General features: G+C 51.6%; 7 protein-coding genes across 7 annotated transcripts; 1 reads left to right on the top strand and 6 right to left on the bottom strand.

Annotated features, from left to right (window-relative positions):
* The first annotated feature begins 279 nt into the window (after positions 1-279).
* Positions 280-2,196, top strand: SMAC4_02878 (uncharacterized protein). Its single transcript, XM_066089857.1, has 4 exons — positions 280-635; positions 690-720; positions 831-1,123; positions 1,174-2,196. The coding sequence occupies exons 1-4, from the start codon at positions 506-508 to the stop codon at positions 2,079-2,081; spliced, it is 1,362 nt and encodes a 453-aa protein (XP_065945687.1). The 5' UTR covers positions 280-505; the 3' UTR covers positions 2,082-2,196.
* A 76-nt stretch (positions 2,197-2,272) lies between these two features.
* On the bottom strand, positions 2,273-3,706 carry SMAC4_02877 (uncharacterized protein). The gene is made up of 3 exons (XM_003348332.2): positions 3,587-3,706; positions 3,115-3,287; positions 2,273-2,923 (listed from the first exon to the last, which is right to left on the bottom strand). The coding sequence occupies exons 1-3, from the start codon at positions 3,652-3,654 to the stop codon at positions 2,694-2,696; spliced, it is 471 nt and encodes a 156-aa protein (XP_003348380.1). The 5' UTR covers positions 3,655-3,706; the 3' UTR covers positions 2,273-2,693.
* Positions 3,707-4,343: 637 nt separating this feature from the next.
* Positions 4,344-5,665, bottom strand: SMAC4_12702 (uncharacterized protein). Its single transcript, XM_024655514.2, has 4 exons — positions 5,626-5,665; positions 5,365-5,567; positions 5,084-5,268; positions 4,344-4,761 (listed from the first exon to the last, which is right to left on the bottom strand). Exons 2-4 carry the CDS (start codon positions 5,415-5,417, stop codon positions 4,622-4,624), a joined length of 378 nt encoding a protein of 125 aa, XP_024511392.1. The 5' UTR covers positions 5,418-5,567; positions 5,626-5,665; the 3' UTR covers positions 4,344-4,621.
* Positions 5,666-5,815: 150 nt separating this feature from the next.
* SMAC4_02876 (uncharacterized protein) lies at positions 5,816-8,112 on the bottom strand. Its single transcript, XM_003348331.2, has 2 exons — positions 7,448-8,112; positions 5,816-7,364 (listed from the first exon to the last, which is right to left on the bottom strand). Exons 1-2 carry the CDS (start codon positions 7,886-7,888, stop codon positions 6,087-6,089), a joined length of 1,719 nt encoding a protein of 572 aa, XP_003348379.1. The 5' UTR covers positions 7,889-8,112; the 3' UTR covers positions 5,816-6,086.
* Positions 8,113-8,629: 517 nt separating this feature from the next.
* Positions 8,630-10,879, bottom strand: SMAC4_02875 (uncharacterized protein). The gene is made up of 3 exons (XM_003348330.2): positions 10,660-10,879; positions 10,488-10,571; positions 8,630-10,416 (listed from the first exon to the last, which is right to left on the bottom strand). The coding sequence occupies exons 1-3, from the start codon at positions 10,783-10,785 to the stop codon at positions 9,028-9,030; spliced, it is 1,599 nt and encodes a 532-aa protein (XP_003348378.1). The 5' UTR covers positions 10,786-10,879; the 3' UTR covers positions 8,630-9,027.
* A 1,625-nt stretch (positions 10,880-12,504) lies between these two features.
* Positions 12,505-14,586, bottom strand: SMAC4_02874 (uncharacterized protein; the record flags this gene model as incomplete). The annotated part of the gene is made up of 2 exons (XM_003348329.2): positions 12,505-13,498; positions 13,556-14,586. 2 exons carry the CDS (start codon positions 14,584-14,586, stop codon positions 12,646-12,648), a joined length of 1,884 nt encoding a protein of 627 aa, XP_003348377.2. The 3' UTR covers positions 12,505-12,645.
* A 16-nt stretch (positions 14,587-14,602) lies between these two features.
* Positions 14,603-15,262, bottom strand: SMAC4_02873 (uncharacterized protein; the record flags this gene model as incomplete). Its single annotated transcript, XM_003348328.2, has 1 exon — positions 14,603-15,262. One exon carries the CDS (start codon positions 15,260-15,262, stop codon positions 14,603-14,605), a length of 660 nt encoding a protein of 219 aa, XP_003348376.2.
* Positions 15,263-18,188: the final 2,926 nt, after the last annotated feature.

Genomic DNA, 18,188 nt, shown 5'->3' with positions numbered 1-18,188 from the left:
CTGTGATAGGCTGGATGCACGGACCATAGTGTCCACTCCAGCACTGGGGTGGCTCAAGTGGGCTGGCAGCGGGCTGGCAACACGGGCAGATCTCAATTGCCGCCACTTATTTGCCAGCTGGTCCGGGCTGTAGGACGTCATCTTCTAGCAAATTGATAGGCAATTCACCATCAACAACGAACATGAGCTATCACCTCCGGGCGCAATGCATCACCATTATAGCTGGCGGGCTTGGAAAGATGCACTCGTAATGCCGCTTTGGGACTTTCCTCGGATTAGGCTGTTTTTTTCGTGATTTGTATTTGGTGTACCCAGTCTGCTTGATTATTTGGCTGCACTCCCACCTTGAACAATGGCCATCGATTCATCAAGTGCTAACCCCAACCCTTGTCATGCGACATGTGCTTCGTCGTAAGAGCTTGGAGGATGTCCCAAAAGTCGTTCTTTCCCGCTCGCCCACACTTAACACAACACCATTTTACACCATCTCTCATAAAAAGCTAGAATGGCTGATGCAGACGCAATAGCCTCTGCTGTTCATGAAGAGTTCAGCAAACTCCCCGCTAAACGAAAGCCCAGTGTCCGCGACAATGGTCTTCATGAATGGGTTCCCATGGCCGGCATCGTAGCCAAAGGTTGTAGTTGTATGTCAAACGGAGTTTCATACTCTTAACTAACACGATCTCTAGGCCCAAACGGACTGAAATGTGTAGCTTTGGCGTAAGTACGTACGATAGGCTTCTGAGGCCGTTTGAGTGTCTAATGTGCCTCATGATCACGGGAGGTGGTTCGTTCTGTTGGTGAAGCTAAAGATGGATTGTTGGTCCTAGAACTGGTATGAAGTGCCTTCCAGCATCCAAGCTGCCCCAAGCTAAGGGAGTGACCATCCATGACTGGCACGCCGAAATACTGGCCATACGAGCTTTCAACCGGTTCGTTCTCGAAGAGTGTAAACACCTCGCTCTTCAGGGGGATGGTGCCTCGCAGTCCGAGTTCATCTACCGAAGGACCACAGTACAGCATGGGGACCAGGAGCAACAAGCAACAAAAACCGTGTGGCAAAGACAACCATTCGCCTGGAGAGAAGATGTGAGCTTGCACATGTACTGCTCTGAAGCGCCTTGTACGCGTGTCCACTCCCAAAACTTGGTCATGACTAACACCACTACACAGGCGGAGACGCAAGCATGGAACTGATCATGGCCGCCCAAGACGATGCCTCGCCCTGGGAGATTCCCTCCCCAGGACCAGGAGATCTACCAACCCAAGCACAAACACCAGCACCGGTGCCAACAGACAACACCACCGCCCCCCTCCCCGGCCGCGCCTACTTCTCCCAACTCGGAATTGTCCGCCGCAAGCCCTCGCGCGGCGACGCCCCACCGAGTTTATCCAAGTCCTGCTCCGACAAGCTCGCCCTGAAGCAAGTGACCTCGCTTCTCTCCTCTCTCACCAGCACGCTAGTCTCGCCTACGAACGCATACCTGTCCAGCGTCATCTTGCCCGACTATCAGTACTCCGCTGCAGCATGTAAGAGGTGTTTTTCTTCTTCTGTTACTGATGGGGGAAGAATGGCGCCTTTACTTGATGCCAGCGCGAGCGCGAGGCTGGAGGATGCGGGATATGCGTTTCGGGAGTTTAGGGTTGAGACGACGGGGATGGAGTTTGCATTTTCTAGGAAGGCTATACTTCCCTCCGGTTCTTCTTCGCCAGACACGGCGGAGACGAAGAAGCTCATAGCAAGTAACCTCGCTACTTCATGGACTCTCAACGGTCCACGCGATGGAGAGGGCCTGGTGGGTGGCGTGTTGCAGGGCCGGAAGCAGTTTGATCTGCGGGGAGCCAGTCTGATGTCTCGGCGGAAGATGTGGGCTTTGGCGAGGGAGGTTTGCTCGGCGACGGGGCTCGAGGATGATGGCGAGATCAAGCGGGTCTTGGGAAGTATGGACCTTGTTTATGATGAGATCAAGAATGGAAGTACCTTGCTTCAGGGGAGACGAAAGGCAAAGGAAGAGGCGAAGAGGGTGGCGTTGAAAGGGTGGGTGAGGAATACCGGGGACGGGGGCTTTAAGCTTGAGTAAGAGGGATGTTGAGATGGGAGTTGGGGAGTACACTACTGGCTGAGAGATATGGAGTCATCATGTACAGTATGTACGAGTGGCATGCAGATCACACTTCGATGCAAAGCATCTCTCATCTGCTAACCATCTTGGTCGCGTTGTATAGACCATGATCCTTCATTCTTACGCGGATTTTGGAAGCTTTTAACGGTTCCTTGGCAGTTGTTTTGATTTGGTTATTTACACCTTTGATCTAACGATGTAGCATATGCCATTCAGATATCCATCACTCCAACCACAGCCTTTCTCCGTAGAGTCCCGGAGCAAAAGCGAGATGGACCAAGACGATTTCACACGCCTTTCCCCCTCATTGCTATATGTGCCAAATAACATCCGTTGTCCTTGAACTAAAGCATGACGGCAAAAGTACCATCCAGATATTATTTCCCTGCTCCGCACCTAAGTAAGCCATCACAAGAAGACAATGAACGACCCAATGGCGAGTCTGAAGAGACCCCATGGTTCCCCAACGCAGCACGCCACGACAAATGTCACCGGAAATATGAAGGGGGAAGGAACCGCGCTTTTTGGGGGAATCAAACAGAGAGAGGGAGTATTTTATTTTTTTGTAATTTACTCGACCTTGCTCTCGAAGTTCTCGCCGGCAACGAGATCGGGGATGTCATCCTCCTCAGCGTCCTTCTCGTTCTTCTGCATGTTCTGATAGCTCTCAGCGAGCTTGCGGAGGGAAGCAAGGGAGTCGGGGCCGAGCTGGTTAAGGATGCCGGGGACGAGCTCAGTGAGCTCCTTGTCCTCACCGTTACCGTAGATGGCGAAGGTGTTGGCGGGGACAGCGGCGTGGACTGTTGGGCGAGAAACATAGTATGTTAGCAGACAAATTCCCCCAAGCAAAGTTGGAGCTTAGCTGTCGCATTATCAGAAGCTCGCCTGACTAAGTCGGTCATAACTCTCGCATATAAAGAGTTCTGACCCAACCCAGTTCAAGGTGGCACCTCCATATCGCGAAACAGAGGCTGGGCGTATCGGTACGTACCCTTAGGGGCGGCGAAGTGGATGACGTTGCCGTCGGACTTGAACATGTTCACCTCCTCGATGGCCTGGATGGGCTGAACATTGACCTTCTTGAGGGTGGCCTGGAGCTTCTTGTCATCGCCAGCGGAGCGGGCAGGCGCTCTCTTGACCTTTCTGCGGGGAGTACCCTTGCCACTATTTCAATTCAAAAAAAAGTCCATTGTCAGAAATCAAAAGCCCTCTCGTTTTGTCTGCATTCGCATGTTTCTCATCTCGTCTTGCGCTGGGCTCGCGGGGGGAGGTTTTGTGTGGGGGATATTCGAGGGCGCGCGCGAAAGAATGGAGGGGTAATTCGGTGCTGGCTCGTTTTTTTGTGCGTGTTGTGTGCGAGGAGCGATTGACGAGTGATATTCAAATTTCTACATACCCTAAAGCGGAGGGAAACCACCATTGTTAGCCTCTCGAACAGAACCTCAGCCTACAGGGCGAAAAACACGGGCGACAACATACCGATACGGGCCGAGGCGCCCAACTTCTTCAAACGCTCCTGAACATCCGACATTTTGGCTGGCGGTTTGTTTGGTGATGAGAGGATGTGAGATTGATCTGTTGTGGGGAAAAAGCGAAAGGTGCGGGAGATCTCGGTGAACCTTAGAGCTCAGGGTTAGTTTGGCGCTGGGACCTCATCGAGGACCTGTGGGCGGCAGTGTGGGCTCTGGGCTTGCGGGCTGGGGGGGTTCAGGCTGCTGGCTTGGAAGAGGGGTGGTGTGTGAGCATTTCGCGGCGGTGCTGGTTGGGCAGCTGGCCCGTGCATGCTCAAAAACGTTTCGTTTAAGAATCCCTGCACCCCCGCCGGCACGTTGAGCTCATCGCATGTTTCGAAACAGTCAAATAAACAAGATAGCTATACCATCATTAGCTATTGGTGAGCCTCAGAGTTACGTGTGAACTATACACTGTTCGCTTGGAGCCTGCTTGTCATCAGCTTGTGGAACAAGTCATATGTGCCAGACCTGGGATATCTCTTCCTATTCAGCTAGAGGCACCGCATCAAATTTTTACCCCACCTGCCTTGCTGCTCACCTTGGCCTTTCTTATTCACCGAGAAAGTGAGCTCCCCTCACCTTGAGACTTGACATCATCACCTGTTTCTGTTATGCTAGTCCTCAGAGGTCCATACCTGCGAACATGTTTCTTAAATGTTGCAAGCTTCACTGAGTTTCAAACAGATGGGCTGTAACATGTCTTTCCCTTATTTCCAGAGCAGAGCAGCAGCATTGTAGTGTTGACTCGGAAGCAATTGTGATATTACACCTCAGTAACCGTGGTGTTCAGGACCAAAAATGATCAATCCCTCTCATTGAAATTCAGAGTACCCTTTTGAACGCCTTCTCTTTCAGAACCCATTTTATGAATACAGAGTTTGTACAGAACCATAGTGATACAGCCCAAGGCGCCTGATTATGCCCAATGACTGCCCCTCAAAAGGGTCATTGATCACTCCCTCAACGTGAGCTAGCCTAACCACTTTACTTCTCAAGCGGAAGACCGGCCTCACGCCTCATAGCCTCTTTCCTAGCCTTCACCTCCTCTGCCAACGCCAGGCTCTTCTGCACCGACGCCCTCTGCTGTCTCTCCTTTTCCTCGGCCTCGGCCTGAACCGTCCAGACTAGAGAAGTCAAAGTCAGCAAGCACACTCATTCATCTCACTCATCACACCCAACTTGGTATTCCCGTCTTGCCTCCTTCCTTGTCTCCCTCCCCATCTCCATAGCCCACTCCATCCCCATCGCCATCCCCATCGCCATCCCCATCGCCATTCCCATCGCCATCTCCATCGCCATCCCCATCGCCATCCCCATCGCCATCCCCATCGCCATCCCCCATCGCCACCACCCACATCTACAACCCAACAGAATCACCAACTAAGGAGCGGGTAAAAGGACCACACAACCAAAAAAAAACTAAAAAAAAACTAAAAAAAAACTTACTCGGCTTGTCACTCTTGGAGTACTCCTTCAGCTTAACAACAAAGTCGTCAAACTCCTGCTGACGCTCGAACCTGCGCTCCAGACTTCTCTTCTGCAGCTCCGGGTTGTACTTCTGGAAGAGCTCCTCGTCTGTCGGGGTGAGCCAGTAGGTGAAGGCGGGACCGCCGACGCAGATTGCTGCACCACTGTTCATTTCGTCCATGCAAGTCAGATAATGTCTCTTTCTTGTTGCAATTTATGAAGAGAAAGAAAGAAGATAGAAAAGGATGATTCATTCTTACCCCATCAACATCTTGGTCCAGAGCCACCAGTTAGTTGGCTTTTTGGCGGCCATTTTTTGCTCAATGTGATTGCTTGCGTGCTGGTGATGGAGGAGATGGTTTGATTTGATTTGATGCCAAGACTTGAGATGACTGCTACCAATAACGGAGCAGAGAAATATTGGGTTGGATCGGCTTTGATAAGAACAACACAGATGAGGTGCCTAGTTGCTCGTGTTAGTGAAGAAAGTATATCGATTCAGGTGAAAGTCCGGTACGTACTGGTTATCAAAGTGACGTCGTCAATGACAGGTGAGCTCAAGTCTGAGCTTCTCAAAGGTTCGTCGGTGTTGCTTGAGTGCAGGCAGGCAAGGAAGCACCAACCGGCAGGACCGAAAAGCGGGGATATGCGGCAGAATGTCCACCAGCTGCGTGGTGTGGCTGACCGAGGTGAGCGATACAAACGGGTTATGGAAATACCAGTACATGTAATTTACGGTACCTGTGTGAAAGTTTGGTAAGAAACACCAGAGATACATGTCATCGTTATTATTGTTGATGCCAGCCACGATGAGTCAAGAAATCCTTTGAACCTCAGCCTCGTATATCTAATACAATCTCCATGAATACCGCCAGCTAAAACCATCTAAGCTTGTTACACATCATATTATCGCACCATGAACTATCGTCCAATCTCGTATCTACAGAGCACGGTTGACCGTTCCCCAAGCCCTCTGCTCTCTCTACTCACCCAAAACCCCATAGCTCTTAACCCGACTGAAAAAGAACGGCTTATCATGTTTCAGCGTAAACTCGCCCCAATCATCCGTCATCCGATCATAGTTATAGAACCCCCTCCACACAAGCTTATTATTCTTAGCCCCCATCTTCCCCGCCGACTTGAGCGTCAGATCCAAGCGGTAGATATACTTGCCCACGCCCTCGGTCTCAACGATCAAATCGCCTTCGATCTCGTTCAACGGTGCGGCCGGGCTATCCGCCGCCGAAGTCAGCCGCCAGCGGCCCTTGAGGGCGTACTGCATCGGCGCGCTGGGTAGGTGCGAAGGAACGGCGTTAGCGTTCGTGGCCTTCTTACCAGCGTGCAGCGCCACGGCCTCGCGGGTGAGGTGATAAACGACGTCGGCGGGCTCGGAGGTGGTGAGCAGGCTGATGGCGGTGCCATCGCGGAAGAAGCGCAGGTAGCGGTAGTAGGTGACGATGTGCACGGGACTGCCCCAGGTGGTGGCGTTGGCGCTGGCCTGGCCGGCGCGGATGTAGTTGACGGTGCTGATGTAGCAGCCATTGAAGCGGATGCGGGGACGGAGACGCCACATGCGTAGCCAGCTCGAGTTGTAGAGGGTCTTGTACAAGGCTAGGGTGGTGGCTCGTGATTCTTCGTAATGCTTTTCTGTTCGCTGTTCAGGAGTCAGGGGGAGCAGCAGGGAGACATCTGGGCTCTCTGTGCTTTCATCATCTTCGGCGGCAGCATCCTCACCGAGCGCCGCGGCTTTCTCTGCTCGGGCTTTCTCCTGAGCTTGCATTTGCTCCTCGAATTCGGTCAGAAGGTCTTCCTCCGTCAATGGCTCCCAGGTAAGTTGCCGTTGCCAGTGATAGTGCATGGCACCAAACCCAAACTCGTCACCCAAGCAAATACGTCGCCAAATCCTATCTTCGGTGGCGACCAGGAAAGCGAACTTCTTGCAGACTTGCGCAAGACGGACAAAGTCGGCAACATCTAGTATCGCCACGTCGCGCAAGATGTGAACTAGAAGCTCTTCGGGAAGAGACGCCATAGGGCACGGAGGTGGCGGCATTCCTTCTATGGGAGGACCGGCCGGCTCGATGGCTAACCCCGCGAAGCTGTTGATCAGCTCCTTCATAGTCTGCGGCTGTTCTGCCGGTGTCGATGCAGCAGCAGCACTCTCTGTACCACCAGCAGTTCCAGGGGTTGCCGCTGGCGGTTTGGCCTTTTGTTTTGGGAAATATTTGTTTCTGTATTTCTGATCCACGCTATCATCCATCTGTGAACATCACTCGGTTAGCCGAATTATGGACGGATAAAAGCAGAACTTTGTACGACCCGGAAAACTGCTTGAAGACATACCCTGAAGGCCTTCCTGTACAGCTTCAAACTATCACCCAAGCTACCCGCCGCCTCCCTCTCCACAGCCTTCTCATAGTGATCAAGAGCCGTCACCGGATCTTTCATGACCTTGTTCGCCGTCCATCCCCCTTGTGTCGACGTGGACGGCGCCGCAGCTCCATCGTTCGGTGCATCGAACGATCTCGGCTGAACATAGTCGTCTTCATAATCCTGGCGTGGTGCAACAACCTTTTTGGCCGGTGCCGGCGGAGGCTTCCGGGGATGAAGATGATGTTCTGCTGCAAGCTCGGCTACGGATACTGTCGTTTGTTGTTGTTGTGGTTGCTGAGAAGAAGAAGAAGATGATGAAGCTTGGGCTGTTGGCTGTCTTGCCCGGACCTCTGCTCTCCATTGCTCACGGAAAGACTCAAGGTCAGGGTTGGCTTCCCCGGAAGTATCCATTTTGCTTAATGGCGGCGATTAGAGTGGTGAAGTGAAACCAGAGTGCAATGAAAAAGGTAAGGGAAAACTGAGATCGTGAATTATTCAGCAAAATATATTATGTAAGAGGACACGGTAAAAAAAGGTACATCGGTTTGTTCATTCGTTTGGGCTGTCGTAGCAAAGGTAGTTGTATCAGAACACATTAGAATCGCCGTGATCTCATCCAATGAGAATTGACCGCCACGCTATTTTCTTAATATTTAATGACATTAAGAGAGATATGTACTGTTATGTACGGCGAGATGGAGGAAAGTGATGGGTTGGACGGAAGTGGTTGTGTCATTCGGTGAGTTGTTGTCGTTGATTCGGCAGTCTCGAGATAAGATAAGCACTTCCAGTGTGAGGTGGCGGCGTGCCAGATCGGGAACAAAGCCGCGGTACTTGGCCCGTGTACAGATCGCCAAGAACGTCATGGCAGTTGCGAGATCGGAGTCTTTTTTCCAGACTCTTGCGGTTGTACACTAATATGAAGATACAAAGGTATCTGCGTAGTTGCTACGGCCGGCTCAGGACTTGACAAGATTGGGCACTATCAAGTGCGATAGGTATCATCTCTTGTATGGGATGTAATAACTCATCTGAACCCCCTCGTGGGAGATCATACCTACACACGAGCGAAGCAGTGGATTGTGAATTTGTTTCATATTCGTCCGAAGCAGTGAACCGCTTATTGGAGGCCACATAAAGAGCCGAAATGCAACAGTCAACTCCATTTCTGATGCTATGTATGCGTGAAAAAGACATACCGGTGCTGGAAGAGCCTCTGAAAGATACTCATACAGTACAGCAATGCCATGATGTTTTTGTGTATCCCTCACTTCGCTTGCACGTAATGACGTTTATCGATATCCCCTCCCTACCATAAAACCCAGTGTAACCATGAAAAAGACAACTAAACACCTTATTCCGCTGCTCCGTGTGACGCTTTCCAGATAGATGAAACCCCCCTTTACAATGCAGCTTGTTTATGTATGAGGACAACACCATACGTTTTTCGTGTGATGAATATACCGAGAAACAACAAATGACCTTGGTCATGTCGAGAAGTGAATTCAATTCCTGATTCAAGTATCACAGAACAACCAATGCAGCCAAACCTAGTGGTGATGATGGCCATCAGCATCATGAGAATGGGTGCTCTCCGGCCTCGACACGTCCGGCACGACACAGCATCCCCGACCAGAGCAATCCTCCACGCAAGCAAGCAGACAGTTCCCATCCGCCTTGCCGCATCCGGGAAGCGAAGACGTTGCGCCGTCTAGGCGGGGCGAGGTCGCGGCCTCCTCGGTATGGTTGTGTGTCGCGTCGAGGCAGTACTCGGGCTGGATCGTGGCGCTGTGGATCCCATAGTCGTGCAGGCACTGCCGGACCTGCCTGGAGAGATCCATATACTTGTCACCGCCGGCCGCCGAGATGGGGAAGTCCACCTGGATGTGCAACGAGGCAACGAAGCTTGTGTCGTCCAGCTGCCAGACGTGAACGTGGTGGCAGCTGACTACGCCCTCCAAGTCTTGGATGTCTTCCCGGATTTGCTTGAGATCGATGTGCTCGGGTGTCGCCTGGAGCAAGATCTTGGAAGCCGCAAGGGTAAGCGGGATGGCTGAGCGGAGGATGATCATGGTGATGAAGAGCGAGACGGCAGGATCGGCGTAGAAGCGTCCAGGCCAGTTCGTGAGCCAGATAATCAGGGCTGTGGCAATGACTCCTACGTTACCCAAAGCATCTCCAATGACGTGAAGAACCATGGCGTTCATGCCCATGTCAGCATGGTTATGTCCGTGTCCACTCTTGCTTGCCTTCTTCGGCTTGGTGTGGTTGTGCTCGCGGTGAACGTTCGAGTTCCGTCGCCCCTTCTTTGGCGAAGATGAGTGCGCGCCGTACTGGTGATTGTGTCCATTCGATCCTCCGATGAGCGGTGTGTTTTCGGTGTTGGTATCATCATGTCCGCCGTTTTCGTTGTCGGAGCTATTCTCACTGCTGGAAGACTCCTCAGGCTGGGACCTGCTAGCATCAATAATCTCTTGCCGGAAGCTAGCCGGATGAATGTTCATGTCCTCGATGCTCGTGAAGCGGGCGTGTCTGGCGTTGCTCGACTTGCGGGTCCTACCCGTCTGGTGACTGTGCGCATCGCCCGTTGCTCCTGCGCGTCCTTCCTCGGCGATCGCGCTGTTCTGATATCCGTGGTCGTGCTCGTGAGCATCGGCGTGGCTATGCGCATGTTCGTCGTGACTGTGAGCGTGGCCGTGATCGTGGTCATGGTCATGATCGTGTCCTCCGGGCCCGTGGGAGTGGCCATGTCCGCCGAGAACGACGAAACCAACGAGGTTCGAGGCAAGGCCAAGCGATCCGACAATCAAGATCAGTTTCGGGTTTTCGATGGTGGGCGGGTCGATGAATCGGCCGAGGGCTTCGAGGATGATGGAGACGCAGAGCGCAATCAGAAATACGGCGTTGAAAAAGGCACCGAGTATTTCCGCGCGCAGCCACTATTACAGTCGCACCCGGTCAGTAAAGGATTATGGAACCAGGGAATAACACCGGACCGCAAAAGACTTACGCCGTAGGAGAACTGATCTGTTGTCGCCCGCTTGGTCAAGGAAAGAGCCCACAATCCGACAAGTAAAGAAATGATATCGTTTAGCTACAGCACATGGCACTTGAAGTTAGTCACCAAGCCTGTTGTTTTATGGGGGATATGATTCGGCGATTTCCCAGTGTATGCGACGTACCATGTGGAAAGAATCCGCCAAAAGCGCAAGTGATCCGACAGCCAGACCGACGGACAGTTCCAGGAGGAAGAACATGACATCAATCGCCAGCATCACTTGGATGCGCGTCGTCTTTGACCACGCCATCTTAGCGACGATGTGGTTGAAAGAAAGGCGCGCGCCGACCTGTTTCTCTCAACTTTCCAGCACGGAGTTGACTGGAGTTTTCTGAGTTGCGATCGGGAGATAAAGATCTGAAAGGACGGGAAGAAAAAATGTTGAAATCTGTTTGCTGGGTGTTGGTGCTTGGCAAATCGGAGGTGCCAAGGCAAGGGATGGAGTTAATATGGGATGGATGGCGGCGTTTCCGTTGAATGGAAAGCCGGATTTGTTCTTGCTTGTGGTGCTGAATGATGGGAATTTCGCCGCTCCTTGCGTGTTATCAGTCCCGCTATCACGTCAGCTGTGCGCAGGGGTTCCCAGTCGTCGCCCCAAATTCCCCGAAAAAAAAATTGTTTCCCCTGATTCCTACAAGATTCTTCACCCGAAGTTGGATATCAGGTGAATGCGCGCAGCACTGCAGTATTGCTGACAAAAACGCAGTTGTGGGCTTTTAGAACCTACGAGTAGAGATGAAGCGGGAGAACAACGGGAATTGCAACCTGAAGGGAATGCAACCTTGCCACGATGATGACTTATTTTACACAAGGTGTGCACACCAGCACCTTGAAAGGTTTTGTAAGCCCGCACGCATCACAAAGAATCGCCATGACAAAGCCCACCAAAATTGCCTTATTTTGTACAGACCTCAAAAAACCTCCTCGGTTGGTAATCTCAAGGTATCCATTCTGTACAACTCATCATGCTTCCCGCCGTCATGTCAAAAAACCCAACTAAAAAGTTAGCGGTCAACAGCTCCCGTAGGTCCTTTCGGCATTCGTTTCTATGGATCCAGATCCGTCAGTTTCAAACCAACACTGCGCCAAGGTGAAGAAAATGCGCTTTCCACTTCCAGGTCTGCCAGGTCACACACCCGACATTGCGCGCGAGTCACCAGACGCAGCCCATAGGTAGCGTGGAAGAGAGAAGGAGGAAAGGTTTTTTTTATAAAAATCTCGCAGTCCGACCGACCTTACCCCGGCGTGGACCGAAGTCCCCCGGCTCCCGGCCGAACTGTCAGGAACCTTGGCCGCACCGAAAAGGCGCAAAGTCTCACAGACGGGAGTTCGCAGTGACATCAAAAAAGCCGGCCGAAGCCCCACACCGGTCCGCCGGAATTAACGTTTTAAGGTTTTGATCTGCAACGGAACGTGCGTGGGGTAAGGTAAGGTATGGTAAAGTCGTTTCGTAAGTTACGACGTTGTTCGTCCGTCGAGTCGGGTGGTGAGGTCGTAAGAATAAACCTCAAAACGACCTGAACGCCTCACGGTCTGATAGGTAGTGTACATCACATCTTCGGCACCCTTTTACATATACTGTATCCATGTGTCATTTTCACACCTTATGGTCGAAGTTGAACGGTTTTCTTGTATCAAACAACTCCAATACCATAGACTCGATCCAATTGTACTACCATTTATCACGAGGCATACCACAGTTTGCAGCGATCTTTTTAATCAAAGTGAGCATTATAATGCTATCCCACATCCGCCCATGTTCTGTTTATTTTCACAACCACTCGCAGTTTAATATATGTTCTCGTCATCTCAGACTTCATCCTCACCTCAAGCATCCGTTTGTCGCTTTGATCGCTTGGACTATCCTGTCTAAGTGTAGCTTCTTCAGGAGCTTGATCCAGTGAGAACATAGGACAGTCAAGATTTGGCTTCAGGATGAAGCTTTCGTAGGGACTTTCTCTGGGAAGGAAAATGAATCGCTATTCAATGTATCTATCGCTGAAACCTGAAACGATACCTCCAAACGCTGACAAAGATGTAAGCAGACAAAACTGGCATAAGACTTGACATTGATCCAGCATGATAACCATCTCCAAATCACTCCCACCACTCACTCCCTCGTCTCGTCTGGCTTGTCCGTCTTGCTTGTCTCGTCCGTCTCGCCCATCTCATCCGTCTCTTGGCCTAGTGTTTCCTCCGTAGTAACCCACCCATGTTTGGGGTCCTGCTCCTGTTCCGGATCGATTAATTTCCCTTTCCCTTTGGCATCCTTCCCAGAGCCCAGTCGCGGACTTGGATCGGCCGATTCGTTACCGCCACGGGGAGTAGGGCCTGCGCGTGTCAAGGCATTATGTCTGACCAGCGAGCTTGATGGTGGTGATACCTCAACAATTTTTTGTAATGTTGGGTAATAGAACTTATATGGCAGCTTTTGCAACAACTCGTAGTGATCAGAAGGGACAAAATAACCCATGTGTGGCCGACTGCGGTCGTTCGCATGATAGAAATAGACCGTATCTGTGCGTGGAATGCCGAGGCCGGCCGGGATGATGGGTCTAAACCACTCATCTTCAGAAACAGGAGGAGTAAGGGTATCATCCACAAAGAAGAAGCCGCATGGTGGGTAAGGCAGCTTTTTCCTCCGGTCGTTGACCAAGTACCGCAGATGATCACCCATGCGGTACCTGTAAGGTCGGTTCCAATGCGGGACATGCAGTCTGTTACCACGGTAGAGGAAATATCGGCCTGGTGTCATCTCCCCCATCTGATGGTTCTCAGGACTGGCAAGGTGCTTTTCTTTCGGCAAATTGTGAGAGGGAATCAGCATACCATCGCGCGGTCGATGGGGGTCCGGAACAAACGTCCAGCTGTTCCAAGTCTCGGGCATTTCGCCTACACAGAAAATATCAAAGGGGGTTGGAGGAAGATACACAGGGGTCCTGAAGATCTTTTTGACGGGGGCCCTGGGGTGTACATTGCCCAATGGGAGGAGGGTGCCTGTTCCGTACTTTTGACCCTACCTGACAAAGAACTGGTAGGCAACATGTTCCGAAGGGACACCTCTTTGGCTGTGAACACGGAACCTCTTCGCGTGACAATACGATTCCACCGGAAGAGCGAGACCCCAAGGTCCATCAGGCATTCGAGGTCCGTCCCATAGGTGCGTCTTAAATATGTCGGCGTATTGATCACGTCTCAGCCCTCTCGGATTCGGATGTGGCCAGTCGTCGCGGAGTAAGCTGGATAATGGTGTTCCCGGCTTGCCCTTGACTGACAGGTCGATGACCTGTCTAGCCACGTTATATAAGTTTCGTCTGCTGCTTGTCCAAAGGTTCAAGAAGTAAGGGGTGTGCTCTTCTTTGGACTTTCGCCAGGTCCTATCGCCGAGGACGGTGGTCAGTCTTTTCAGCATGGAGGTCTCCCCACTCTCCGTTATCATCTGTTCAGCTTCCAGAACGAATTGACATGTCGTGACACCCGTCTTCCATTCGCACCCGCCACCGTTCGGAAGTGCTGCCTCAAATAGACCTAAGTTTGCTTCCCCATCACCATCGCCATTGTGCCCCTCCACTCCCACCAAAGTACGCAGTGTGTGGAATGTGCGCCATGTTATTCTTCTGTTCTCTGGAGTAGGATTGTCACTTGATGATGCTACCGCGGTGGTCTCACGAGATGTCCTGGATGCAGTCCTGGAGTTGGTATCCAACGTAGTTTGAACTTGCACGCCAGACCCAGGAGTCGATGGAATGAAGTTAGGCACAAGCGTCACTCGCAGGGGAAAGGGCTTGAAGTCATCATCCTCCCCCTTAGCCCCCGTCTCGTCTTGCCCACCGTTAGCATTGCCTTGTCCGGCCCCGTTTGCTGCAGCATCTTCTTCTTCCATGAGAGGCTCGGGCATATCAAAAGTGTAGTCAGGATTCTGCCACCTGGGGCCGTTCTCCCACTCAGCTCCTGAATTTTCTGGGAGATTTAGATCCAACAGTGCGTCGATCAGGTCGACTCCGGAGTAGTATGCGTTCATCGGCTCGCGGATACCCATATCAATCCTCATTACTCTGGGTTCGGCGTCAGGTTCGTAAATTGGCAGCCAAAAGGTCACGCTCAGTCCGCCATGCCATTTTAAATGCATGCCAATTCTTCTCAGAACCAACGCTGTTCTCGCATCGTAACATGACGTTTTGCGAAAATGGGAGGTGGCTTTTTGCTGCACAGGGAGAAGGGTCCAGGCATGCCATTTCTCCAGCTTGCCGTTGCGGAAGATACCCTGGGCCTGGTGCAACTAGCCTTTGGTACTCAAGGTGTCCGTGGTGATGGCGAATTCCGTTGCGTTCTTGCGTCCGTCCTCGAGGATGTAGTCTTCCAGGTCCTTCTTCGACTCGATGCGCACATAGACTGAATCCGATCCTTCCGTGCGGTCTGTCAACATGACCGGGTAGTTGTCTGATTCTTTGATGTAGCCGGCAGTCTGCATGATTTTGTCCTGAGCGTTTATCTCCTTTCCTAGAAAGACCCAGGGATGGTGCCAAATGTGAAGATCCCTCAATATCCGATACATTGCCAATTTGTCGACGACAGAGTGAATCGACGTCAGTCTGGGAGTATGGACGTATATGCCATGCCGCCTGAGCTCCTTCATATGAGCTGCGAAGACGGCCATCGTGTCGTGCTGCGGTATGATGTAGTGAATGTCGTGTTCGAGGCAGATTTCCATGACCGCATGAATCCATGTTCCGTACTTCTGGTGTTTCGAAACTGGCGTCAAGAAATGCGTCTTGTCCACTGGATATTGGAGCCTTTTCCGATCGACCGGTGCGACATTTTGGGGAAAATAGCCGGGCGCGTAAAGGGCGTGAATCCGGTAGTGCCCTTTCTTGTTGAGGATGGTAGCAATCTGACGGCCAGTGGGTGTGGCGCCATCCGTGATCAAGACATTCCCGAACCGAAACCTCAAGTGGCGTTTGTGCTTGGTCTCCTTTTCCTTGCGTTTACGTTCAACGCACTTGTTGTAGAAAGCCAGATTGGCATGGGCGTTGTTTATGGCGGGACCTGATCTGGATGAACCCGATGAATCATCCATTGTTTTGAGAGAAAGAAAAGAATGGATCGAGAGGAGGATGTGGTAACGGTCGTAAGTTTGAAGTAATAGAATATGTTGGTGTTGAAATTGGACGAGGTCGTAGGATGGAAGCTCGGCGCGAACAGAAACGATGGGATGGATGTTCTAGGATGGAGAAGACAGATTACAGCCACCCCGATTCTGAGTTAGTTTTTCTGTTATTTGTATTGACTTCTCGCTCGGTCTTAAGTCAATGAATGATTGCCTGATTCAGGCGTAACACTTCGCGCTAGAGGGCAAGAAGCATCAAGTTCTCTTTGGCCCGTCTCAATGGAAACTCCTTTGACAACATCTTTCAAGAGGTAAGTATTGAGCTCACGCTTGCCTCTGAGACCACATCGCCTTGAGGTTAGAGAAGGCACACGGCAAGTCTCTATCCCGTACTTTCCATTGAGAACGTTTAGAGCAGATACGCTCCTCCGGCCCCATTTCATTACATCGTCCAAGAACAAAATGACCCCGATGATGGTGCTCACTGTACCTGTTTCGTCAGCCGTAGGAGATATGACTGCCACTGTCTTGTGCGTACATCTTCCTCCACTGCAACAGAAATCCGTATCTCTCACACATCACCCTGCCCGGTCTCCCATCTACAAACCATCCGCTCTTTCACTCTTTCAAAGCCCATGGGATTACCTCCACATTCTGTTTTCCTGAGCAATTAGGTAGGTAGTTACCCCTAAGCAAAGAGTGTCCCACATCTTGCCCATGAAGGTAGCCACGGCAGGCAAGAACGCTCTGACGAAGCCACCTCGCGCACTTGCAGTCCTATGTGGTACCAACGCACTTCACTTCCAGGTCCACGGAAGTTGTTGTTATTACCCTCTCCTAATTCACGGTTCTCTCCACAGGCACCGAAACCAAAGGAATGCCTAGGTGAGTTAAGTACCTCTAGGCGTAGCTAGGTATCTTCAGCGCGAAATGATCCGAAGATCTCAGGCTCTCAATGTAGCAATAACCCGATGCTCAGCCCAACAAAAAGAAGGGTGGTGGCGATAGCAACTCTAGGGATACTACCACTCCAGGTTGCCCCTGGGTTGACCAACAGCAAAATTCTGGTCGGGACGTACTGCCGATAACGGAGGAAGGAACTCAAGAGAGGAAGCCGAACGGCGGGCAAAGACACTGGCTGGAAAGGAAAGAACGACTGGGAGATACGACAGCCTGAAGAAATTGAGTGGGTGGGCAAAGGAAGGTGCAATCGACAATCCTGACTGAGCCTTCCAGCCCGCCCAGTTCCTCAATGTTGTGGGCGGAAAGAAATGACCGGGACTTTCGATGAGGAGATTCGTACCTACCTTGTTTGACGTGAAGTTGCCGACTCCATCGTTGAGTTCATTTCTGGTGATAGCTTTAGCTTCCTTCCACTCGTCTTCTGGCTGTCAAGAACGGAGCTCACCTGCCGACCTCTACCTCTTGAACCTCAGCTGCTACCACCTGATTTCAGTTGCTTGTCTTGGAAGGTGTACTGTGTTCAAACCTACCTACTCACCCCAGAAGCAACTTGGAAGTGCCCGCTTCAGGACCAGGATCGAACGATTCGCAACCAGCAGTCGATGAGACCTTGCCTCATTCTCTCCTGGTTGAAGATAAAGAGCTTAGACAGTTCCCTTTTTGTTGTGCATGCAAGCGCAATGCTCAGCAAAACCACTCACGGGCTGAAAGGCCAACTGAGCGGCAGTTCTTTCCTCCCAGTCCGACGCGGAATGGCAACAACCAACATCTTTCGCTGTGTGGATCTAGAACCATATCCCACCTCTTTTGTCGAATCGCATCCCGCCCTTTCACCTTTGCTATTTCCTTTCTAGCCATACACCTACCTACCTGCCCATACTCGAGGTGCCTACTTCAGCTCCTTTATCCTGTACTTCCTGCCGTGGTCGCCATATCGAGCTAGAGATCCGTAGCTCGGCGGGCGTACCTGTATGGATGGGAAGACAGGCGCCGGCCGATGATCCATTTTGCTCGTTCTGTCTCCGCGATAGAGACACTCGTGTCCAATCAGTGTTGGAATGACCACAGCCTCAGGTTTTGTTTTGCTCGTAGTTTGAATCGTCGTATTATAGTCCAAAGGTAAGGAGAGAAAGGGGCACATGCCTCACAGGACGAGATAACATACCGGGAGATATCTGTTGGCGACGTATGAGCGACACTTGGACTTCCATTAGTCACCATCCCATGTGATGACTGGAGTAGATAGTACCAACAGACCATGGGTGAACAGAAACTCGTGTGGATGTGACAATATGAACATACTTGTTCGGCTTCATGACAACCTATAATCTCCTGTCCGTTAACCCGCGAACCCGTCATGGTCAATCACTTCGACACTATCGTTGTGATACAACATTGAGCGAGATAAACCCACGTTCACCATCTATTGCTCGCCGGCCTCGTGTTGGCCGTCGCTTTAGAGGGGGCAAAGGAGAGGCCCGAGCCGTTTTAGCCAAGGAATGAGCCGTTCAAACCAAGCCAGACCGGATATTGCGAACGGCAGCTTCCCGCCATCTGATAGAGCCGCACTTAGCGCGCTCGAG

This window comes from Sordaria macrospora, chromosome 1 (assembly GCF_033870435.1).
Source record: "Sordaria macrospora chromosome 1, complete sequence".
Taxonomy (NCBI): Eukaryota; Fungi; Ascomycota; class Sordariomycetes; order Sordariales; family Sordariaceae; genus Sordaria; species Sordaria macrospora.
The sequence above is the reverse complement of the archived record's forward strand: the minus strand, read 5'-3'. Positions and strand labels throughout refer to the sequence as shown.